The sequence below is a fragment of the Cynocephalus volans genome, chromosome 1 (genome assembly GCF_027409185.1).
Source record: "Cynocephalus volans isolate mCynVol1 chromosome 1, mCynVol1.pri, whole genome shotgun sequence".
In the NCBI taxonomy this organism is placed as follows: Eukaryota; Metazoa; Chordata; class Mammalia; order Dermoptera; family Cynocephalidae; genus Cynocephalus; species Cynocephalus volans.
Genome location: NC_084460.1, coordinates 337425 through 347307, shown reverse-complemented (window position 1 = coordinate 347307; position 9883 = coordinate 337425). Strand labels below are relative to the sequence as shown.

Sequence of the window (9883 nt, the reverse complement as noted above, 5' to 3'; positions counted from 1 at the left end):
ATGGAGGTTTTTCAAATGACTACAGATAGAACTGCTATATGATCCAGCAATCCCACTCCTGCTTCTCCTGCTCCTACTGGGTATATACCCAAATGAAAGGAAATCGTCATGTTGAAGGGAAACCTGCGCTCCCATGTTCATCATAGCTCTATTTACAATAGCCAAGATATGGAACCAACCTAAATGTCCATCAACAGATGACTGGATAAGAAAATGTGGTATATATAACACAACGGAATACTACTCAGCCATAAAAAAGAATGAAATTCTGCCATTTGCAGCAACATGGATGAACTTGGAGAAAATTAAGTTAAGTGAAATAAGAAAGAGAAATACCACTTGTCCTCACTCATAAGTGGGAGTTTAAAAAGAAAGAAAGAAAAAATAAACAACAATAATATGTTGAACTTTCAGGAGGAGAGAACAGAACTGTGGTTATTAGAGGGAGGAAGGGAAGGAAGATTAGGGAGAACCTGGTTGATGGACGCAACGAATAAGTACACTTTGTAATGACGAATATGCCATCCTGATTTGATCATCATGTAGTGTACACAAATACTGATAGTCAACTCTGCACCCCACAAATATGTATAATCAGTTCTTTCAATTGAAAAAATAAAAAAGATTTAGTCATAGTGAAAAAAAAAATAAAAAACAGGAAATCTGAACTAATTAAAATAAATAGATAAATAAATAAAGTATCATCGTGAAGTGGAAAGATGGACTGGAGTTTGAAAAGACCTAGGCTCGTTGGCTTGCTGGTTAGCTCAGTTGATAAGAGTGCAGCCTCGTAACACCAAGGTCAAGGGCTTGGATCCCCTATTGGTCAGCACCCCCACCCCCCGAAAGGGACCTAGGCTCCAGGTAAATCCCTGGATTTTTATGAGCCTCAATTTCCTCATTTTTAAAATGAGAAATAATAACATACACCTTCTTTCCACCTAGGGTTTTTTTTTTTTTTTTCTACCCCAGGAATTATGAGTCAATGTACCAAAAGCGTCACCATAAACTACATGTTGTAATCATGGGAGAGGGTGTCCCGGAGTCACACTGGGGACACAGTACTGTGAGGATTCAATGGGATAAAAATTTTAAAGATGTCTAACCAATAGTGAGCACTCAGTACATGTTAGCTATTGTTACTTCCTTTACCGTTTTCACTTCTTTCCTCCGCTCCTCAAAAAAGTGAGTGGTCGAACTACCTAAGTGACCTGTTATTGTTTCCGCCCTCTCTCGTCCCCACACCCCGCCTTCGCTTTTTTCTTCTCAATCTCTTCTTCCATTACAGCTTTCCTCTCGCCCCAGGCACTCCGTGCAGCCCGGATCTCCAGATCTCGGGTGGCTCTGTGGGTGAGACCAGGGGTTCGCTCTGTGTTTAGCGTCTGTGCTGTTCCACCAATAAAGTTTTATTGAAACAAAGCAGGAAAAAAAGGCGCCCGTCACTCTTTCCCAGCAACCAATCAGAGACTAGAATGCCTGTGTGTCTCGCTGGCGAGTCAGCGGTAGGAAGGCGGGGGCGGGGCTTGTCCTGCCCGAAACCTGCGTCGTAAGAGCGGAAGTACGGCCGGAAGCCGGCCACAGAGCTGAGTGGCCGGAGCGACTCTGCAGGGAGGTGGCAGGAAAGGCTCGGAACAGCTGCCGGAGGTGACGGAGCAGCGGCCCCGCTCGGTGCGCTGGGAGACGAAGCGTCCAGGCAGCGGCCCGCAGAATCTGACTCAAGGTACGACGGGGCAGTCGGCGGGAGCCCACGGTCCCTGGCGGCCTCTTTAATGGAAGGGGCGGAGCCACGTGTAAGGAGCGTGGGGGCGAGGTCACGTGGGTGGGGGTACGTGAGGGACACGAATGGAGACCTGAGGGAGCGCCGTCGTTGGGGCGGGTCTCACATGACACCCCTTCCAGCGCCGCACCGTGCGCCTTGGGGTTCGGTGGGGTGCACGTGGTGGGCGTTAGCGGTTAGGCCCAGGGAGAGGGTGGGCGTGGCAGCTCTGTTAAGCGGCTGACTTTCGGATTCCTGGATCGGAGTTCTAGATCACGTCTGATTCCTCACTTTAGAAGTGACTTAGTGCCTGTACAGCCCAGCTCCTCGGCCTTGTGCTTCCCATCCTGCCCGTATTCAGGGACCTCTAGCTTCACATCCTCTTTCCTTGCAGCTCCAGACATCCTGAGCCCAGGTCCCTCCAGATCAGTGAAGCCATGAGTGCAGAGGTGAAGGTGACAGGGCAGAACCAGGAGCAATTTCTGCTCCTGGCCAAGTCTGCCAAGGGCGCAGCACTGGCCACACTCATCCACCAGGTGCTGGAGGCCCCTGGTGTCTACGTGTTTGGGGAACTGCTGGATATGCCCAATGTTAGAGAGGTGGGTTGCTGGCCACAGGGAAGCTTGGGGCAAAAGTTTGGATTTGAGAATGGGTGGGCAGGGCTCATTTTGCAACCCCAGAACCCTTCAGTTGAACAAGAATACAGTGATGATTAACTGGCAACTTACAAAAGTAAGTAAGCAGGAAACCTCTTAGGTTCCCTTTGGAGATGAGGCAGCTGTAAAGCCCAGTATTTTTCATTTTTAAGCAAAGGAGCATGTTATTCAGAATAGAAGACCTGAGTTCCAGCCTGCCTGTACCACTGTAATAGCTATTAATAATCATATCACTTTGATCAGAGCATTTCTATTTTAGGGCTTCAGTTTTCTCTTAAAAATGGAGATGATACTGCCCTTCACTTTTGGAATCAAGTGAGGAAAGTGTAAAGTCTGGTGTAAATGGAAGGAATGAGTATGTTACATTAGTATATTTTGTTCTTCCCCCTGTGCAGCATATACTAATTAATACACTTAAGGTAGGTAAGGGAGAAGGGGTCTTTTCCCAAAAGACACATGGCAAGCTACTAGGAACACCACAGAGAGAACAATTCACACCAAAGTGGCAGAGTTGAGAGTTTAAAAGTCCAGAGCCCATGGGTCACCAGGACTTGTGGCACCAGCCCAAGTCCTGACATGCTATGACAGTGGTATGTGGGTAAACTGTGAGCCAAGTTTTTGAGGGCCTGTGATTGAGTCAATGGCTTTAGCTTCTTTGGATTACTCTGTGGTATGGGGAAAACTGTGGCTGCCTTTTTTCCCTGCTTTCATCTGCAGCAGATCTAAAGCATGTCAGTCAAGGTGCCTGTTTAGTACTCTACATGTGGACTGGGGATACCAGAAGAGTACAAGCCATGGGGCTTACCCTTCTGAAGCTCATATTCCAGTTGAAGAGATAAGATGAATGGATATAAATCTATTAATTTAGCAAAGTATTTATTGTGAGAGCCAACTGCTTGCATAGCTCTGCTAGATCGTAGTGGGATACCAGAGACTAGGTCTATAATCTTGTTGAAAGAAAAGATATTTTTAGGTAACAACTCTCTGCAGGGCTTGGTTATGTGCCAGAATGAGTGATCAATGATAGGAAGAGAGGAGATCTGGGTGGGCTCGACTGGGTGATGCAAGACACCCTCCCATTGAGGTGGGTCTGAAGCAGAAGCTACAAATTTAGATGCCTTTCTAGGCTGTGCAGCTGTCAGAGATGAGTGAGGCTGAGGCAGTAGTCTTGGGTGAATTGGGGAGTACTGCAGATTGCCTAAATTTGTTCACATTCAGAAATAACACACTGAGGGCCAGACAACACGATTTGCAGTGTCTGGTGTGTCTGTTAGATTCTGAACACTGCATAATTTCAACCCTGAATTTAGGATAGGAGCTGGATGACGTATGGAGGAAAAAGGGCATTGTGGATTGGGAAAATAGTGTAAACGAAAGCCTGGAAGTGGAAAAGCTCTTCCTGTTGGGAGAGTGATCAGAGAGGCAGAGAACTGTTTTTGCTGGGCCAGGAGAGGTAACATTGGCCAGGAAAGATGGGGCCAGAAATTGGAGTTAAAAACAGGGTGAGACTGGGAGGGTGGAGAGGGAGGCTCTTCCTGTCACCTCTTGTCTTCCCTCATGTTCTTGCAGCTGGCTGAGAGCGACTTTGCTTCCACGTTCCGGCTGCTCACAGTGTTTGCTTACGGGACATATGCTGACTACTTAGGTAACCAGACAAGCTGGAGCTCTGGAGTAATTGACATGGGAGAATGGCAGTTTCTGGAGAGATTTAGAAGAGATTGCTGGGATACCCCACTTATATACCCTGGATGCACAGGGTCAGGGTCAAGGCCTGAATTGGCATGGAAAATTAAAATAAAAATAAATAAATGCAGGGGAAGAAGGCTAGGGCTTCCCATAAAACTGAAATCAGGATTCCCTTCCCTTTGTCATTTTTCCCTAGCTGAAGCCCGGAATCTTCCCCCACTCACGGAGGCCCAGAAGAATAAGCTTCGACATCTGTCAGTCGTCACCCTGGCTGCCAAAGTCAAGGTGAGGGACAGTCCCCCCCCGTCCTAAGCTAGTGAGGTCTAGAGCATCCTTTTGTATGTCCCTGGGGGGGTTGCATTAGGACGGCCTGTGACCAGACTGTTGCTTCTTCCCACTCTCCCCTCCTGCAAGGTCTGTATCTAAGCTCCTTTACTGTTTAGTCTGAATAGTATTCTTAGTTTTCTGTGTTTTATTTTTTAATCAACTTAAGTCTAAGTAACATCTTTTATGTTTTTGGTCAAAGTATGAACTAGGATGCTGTTCATGTGCTGTTTAACAATTACGTTCCTCTCCACTGCGTAAAGTCCTATGTGAACCAAGCCCCTGAGCTGAGAACAGGGCTCTCTTCTGAAGTGCTAGGCTGTTATTTGTTAGGATAAGAAATGTATAATCCAGGGCTGGCCCTTGGCTCACTTGGGAGAGTGTGGTGCTGATAACACGAAGTCAAGGGTTAATTTAAGATCCCCTTACCAGTCATCTTTTTAAATAAAAAAAAAAAGAAAAAGAAAAGAAATGTATAATCCAGAAGTATCTCTGTATTCCTTTTAGGCTCAGTTTATTTTTGTTAAACATCATCACCACCACCACCACCACCACCTTCAATCTGCGCTCTCCCAATTGTTACTTGATTCTCAAGTTGATCTCGCTTTTACTTAAATCAGGCTCTCTGTTGTGAGATGCCTCTAACGGAGTGCCTGCTTGGAAGTAGGTGGAAGTATAAATGAAAGCGCCAGGTCTCTCTCATTACTGCATACTCCCATTATGTCAAGCTTATCTTGACCAAGGGCTATGTGATATGACTGTGGCCAAAGGAATGACACCAAGGCAGATGTCACTTTCCCCCTCTGTGGTATGGGGGATGAGAGTGATAGGGGAGCATGAGTCTTATATTTTTTTTTTTTATTTAAAGATGACCGGTAAGGGGATCTTAACCCTTGACTTGGTGTCGTCAGCACCACGCTCTCCCAGTGAGCTAACTGGCCATCCCTATATATGGATCCGAACCTATGGCCTTGGTGTTATCAGCACCACACTCTCCCAAGTGAGCCACAGGCCGGCCCTGAGTCTTGTATTTTATTTAAGATTGTTCTTTTCACAATGCTGTTTTTGAAGTAGGGGTCCTTTTTATTTATTTTGTCTTAGAACTAGCTTTTTAGAGGAAATGATTTAGGAATAGGAGTGTGGGGCAGATGGGCCTGGGGCCTGGGGAGAAATGAGGGAAGAAGATTCTTGGAAGCTCTTCTCTGCTGCGGAACCTCACACATCCTGGCCTGGCCTCCGGGCCCCAGTGCATCCCATATGCAGTGTTGCTGGAGGCCCTGGCCCTGCGTAATGTGCGGCAGCTGGAAGATCTTGTGATTGAGGCCGTGTATGCCGACGTGCTTCGCGGCTCCCTGGACCAGCGCAATCAGCGGCTGGAGGTTGACTACAGCATTGGCCGGGACATCCAGCGCCAGGACCTCAGTGCCATTGCTCGAACCCTGCAGGAATGGTGAGATCTGTGTCCTGGCACTGTCCTTTCCCTTCCCACCCCAAGAAAGGGAGAGGTGCTTCAAGGTAGGAGAGGGCAGGGGCTGGGTTGCAGAGGTGGAGCTCAGTAGGATGAAGGGAAATGAGCTTGTTTCCCCAAAGGCTTCTGAAGGAAGGAAGAAGTGGAGGAGGCCCTGGGAGGCAGGACTCAGTGTCCTTGGTACAGAAACTGGTGGACGGAAATGGGAGTGATACTCTTGAGGGCATCCTAACCTGAAGGTTGATCACCTGTCTTAGGCTGGATTCAGCCCATTTGTTTGTAACCACCATTGTCCGGAGACCATGGGTCTCTTTCTCTTTGTGTCCCTGTCTAACTTTGTGTGTTTTTAATTAATTCACCTTTTTTCTCTTTAACATCTCCTCCCTGTTTTGTTCCCAGTTCCTGCTCCCAGCTTGCACATCCTCCAGGAACTTTTTTATCTCTCTTATTCTACCTGAATGTTCATTTTGCTGCTGGGAGTGTTGTTGCGGGTGGTTTCCAGGTGCCCTGGTGAACTCAGACAAGGGTTTGGATGCCAGGATCTAGGGTTTGGGAATCTGTTTTTCATGTGTCTGTGATCACAGCCCTCTTCTGCTGACACTTTTAATCTCCCCTGATTCCCACAGGTGTGTGGGCTGTGAGGTTGTGCTGTCAGGCATTGAGGAGCAAGTGAGCCGTGCCAACCAGCACAAGGAGCAGCAGCTGGGCCTGAAGCAGCAGATTGAAAGTGAGGTGAGCAGGCAGGGTAGCGGGATGGAACCAGGCACGCCAGCCTGGGCCACCTGTCCTGTGCAAGGCGGTTTGGATGGTGGCTGTACCAGACAAGATGGGCAGGGGCTGTCAAGTTCTAGAACCTTCCTCACTATCCCCCATTCCTTTCATCCTGCTAGGTTGCCAACCTTAAAAAAACCATTAAAGTTACGACGGCAGCAGCAGCTGCGGCCACGTCTCAGGACCCTGAGCAACACCTGACTGAACTGAGGGAACCAGCAGCTGGCACTAACCAGCGCCAGCCCAGCAAGAAAGCCTCAAAGGGCAAGGGGTGAGCCAGTGTGGCAGGGACTGCTCGCTTCCGGGGTGCCCCGCTGCTGCCTCAGGGACCCGGCGGCCCTCACTTCCTTTAGTCATTTGCATGGGGGTAGGGAGTGGGGGGAGCCTCCAGTTGTTAGGGGATTCCCTGCATCCTCCCTCTCTCTCTCTCTCTCTCTCTCTCCCTCCCTCCCCCCCTCCCCCCTTCTCTCTCCTCCCTTGCCAGGCTCCGAGGGAGTGCCAAGATTTGGTCCAAGTCGAATTGAAGGGACTGTCGTTTCTTCCCTGGGGATTTGGGGTCCCAGCTGTCTGCCTGCCCCTTAGGAGTCCTCAGAGAGCCTTCCTGTGCCCCTGGCCAGCTGATAATCCTAGGTTCATGATCCTTCACCTCCCCCACCCCCAAGCATAGATCACACCTTCTTTAGGGAGGAGGCAAGCACAGGTCATGTTTTTGTTGGTACTTTTTGTTTTATGTGACTTTCTTACGTGTTCCACTGCTCCTCCTCTCTGCCATGCTTTCTTCCCCATTTCTTTAAGAGCTCAGCATCTGTCCCTGTACATTACATCTGTCATTGAGTAGGTGGGTAGTCCTGATGGAGGTTGCTCTGTCTCCAGCATAACCTATGGGTTTTCCTTCTCCTGCTGCCCGTCTCTGCATGCGTAATCCCCAGTTCCTGCTTCCTACCCCCCACCTTTTGTGTGGCGTCTAAAGAGCCATAGGGTCCCCACCTTTATTCCCACCCTGAGAGTTATAAGAGCCAGTCTGCCGTTCTAGGAGTCACTGGACACTTTCATCCTAGAATCCTGTCACACTATAGCTGTTTTCTTTCCTCTCTCTTCCCCTTGGGTCCTGGGAATGCTGCTGCTTCAATGACCCCAGAGCCTAAGAAGGGAAACTATTTCTTAGATGTTGAGAGATGGTTCTTTCTTGGCCTTGACCATCTTTGGAAGCCTGAAGGCAATCCTGGAAGGATTTATATCTCCTTTTGTGAGTTTGATAGGGAAGGGAAGGGGATATAGATTGTATTTAAAAACATTTTTTAAAAAGGTATATATGCATATATCTATATATAACATGACACAGAAATAAATCTATGAGAAGTCTATCTACAAAAATGCCCTGAACTGCGTATCTTCTGTCTTTAATATTTGTGGAAGGGAAGAAGACTTATTCCCAGTCTACTGTAAAGCAAAGTGCTGAAAAATGAAGAGAACCAGATGCTATTTGCTGAGTCCTAGATCCCTGGCTATATGATTTTGGACAAATTGTTCCATATGTCAGCATTCATTCAGAAGTAATGAATACTTACTGAGCACCACTAACATGTGATAGGCACTAGAGATGCAAAGTGAGCGTCACTGTCCCTGCTTTCAGGGAGCTTGAATTCACCCTGTTTTTTTCTACCTCAGAATTATAAGGGAGAGAGTTGATAATGAACTTGAATTTTCACATCAGAACCACAGAGAACTATCAGGTTTGCAAGAAGCAGCAGTTGGGCTCCTGCCCTCTGTCCAAGGTAGAGCTTCCTGAGAAATGTGTAAGGAGGATTTGTCTCCTTGGCCTAGCGTACTGCTGTGTTCTCCTTAGAATTGGGAAGTGCTAGTGTAAGGGACAGTTGAGCGCTCATGTGTGCATGAAGCGATTGCCTTCTGAGGGCCCTAGTGTTGACTGAGCTGCTCTCCAGAGTTTGTGCTATTCTCTAAGTGGAGATTTAGGACAGACCACTCTTCACTGGTCCTAAGGCTATCAATTATGGAACTAGAAAGTGGGAATGGGATCTTGGATTTTTTTTTTTTTTTTTTTTAAAGATGACCGGTAAGGGGATCTTAACCCTTGACTTGGTGTTGTCAGCACCACACTCAGCCAGTGAGCGAACCGGCCATCCATATATGGGATCCGAACCCGGGGCCTTGGTGTTATCAGCACCGCACTCTCCCAAGTGAGCCACGGGCCAGCCCCGGGATCTTGGATTTTGATTAAAAATGCAAGCTGGCTGGTTAGCTCAGGTGGTTAAAGTGCATCCTTATAATACCAAGGTCACAGGTTTGGATCCCCATACTGGCCAGCCACCAAAACAAAAAAATGGAGTGGGGGAGACCAAAATGGGTGGGTAAGCTTATCGTGTACAGGGGGTAATGGAGATTTAATGGGACCAGTCCAATGAACCCCATATCAGGAGTTGACACTCTTGGTTTCTTGTCTTAGCTTTACCCCTAGACAAGCAAGACTTGATTCTCAGTCTCTGCCTCTGAAATAAACCCCTACTTCCTCCCACATTCTTTAATGTGTAGAAGTTGCTAATTCCTGGTGCTTTGAGCCTTTCCCCTCACCTCTGCCCATGCCTCCATTTTCTTTTGGAAATTAGTACCTCTTTTTTCCTGTAAGCTGGTTTCAGCTAATGGCCCTATAACTTGCCAGACCTCTCTAGTTCCAGCCCTCAGTAAATGGCTGTAAAGTCCAGTGTGGGCTGGGCTGGCCTGGGCCTGCCTGGCTTGCACACCCAGAGAGGGAGGGGGAGACACTCACATCCCTAGGGTCATGCAAATGTAATTTGTCTTTGATTTGTGAAAGGAGGGCTCTTGGCTCTCAAGGCATGGGGAAGGAGCAGATTATTTGGGAATTGGTGGGGGCTTAATTTTTGATCATGAAGTTTGGTTTAAGATTTAGAGATTCCATGTGTAACTAAGCCCAGGGCATCAGGAGAAACTTCCTTGTCAAGAATCATAACACCCACTTGCACACTCACACATGCTGACCCTTACTCTACAACAATCACAGATGATTTTAGGGCTGGATTCCATGGTAAGAGTAGGAAGAGAACTTACTTTCAAGAGAGTCAGAGTTCATGCATATGAAACAGATGACACTTAAAAGATTAAGTGAAAGAATTTGAAGTTAATAATGGCAGTTAGTCTGGTGCACGTCCTTATGCACAAGAAGAGCAGAGAATATCTACAGTCAGT

The 9883-nt window shown here is 47.6% G+C and overlaps 1 protein-coding gene across 1 annotated transcript; it reads left to right on the top strand.

Annotated features, from left to right (window-relative positions):
* The first annotated feature begins 1558 nt into the window (after positions 1-1558).
* On the top strand, positions 1559-8035 carry COPS7A (COP9 signalosome subunit 7A). The gene is made up of 8 exons (XM_063095267.1): positions 1559-1720; positions 2151-2355; positions 3982-4057; positions 4295-4383; positions 5670-5872; positions 6517-6622; positions 6781-6932; positions 7146-8035. Exons 2-8 carry the CDS (start codon positions 2194-2196, stop codon positions 7183-7185), a joined length of 828 nt encoding a protein of 275 aa, XP_062951337.1. The 5' UTR covers positions 1559-1720; positions 2151-2193; the 3' UTR covers positions 7186-8035.
* The last annotated feature ends 1848 nt before the right edge of the window (positions 8036-9883 follow it).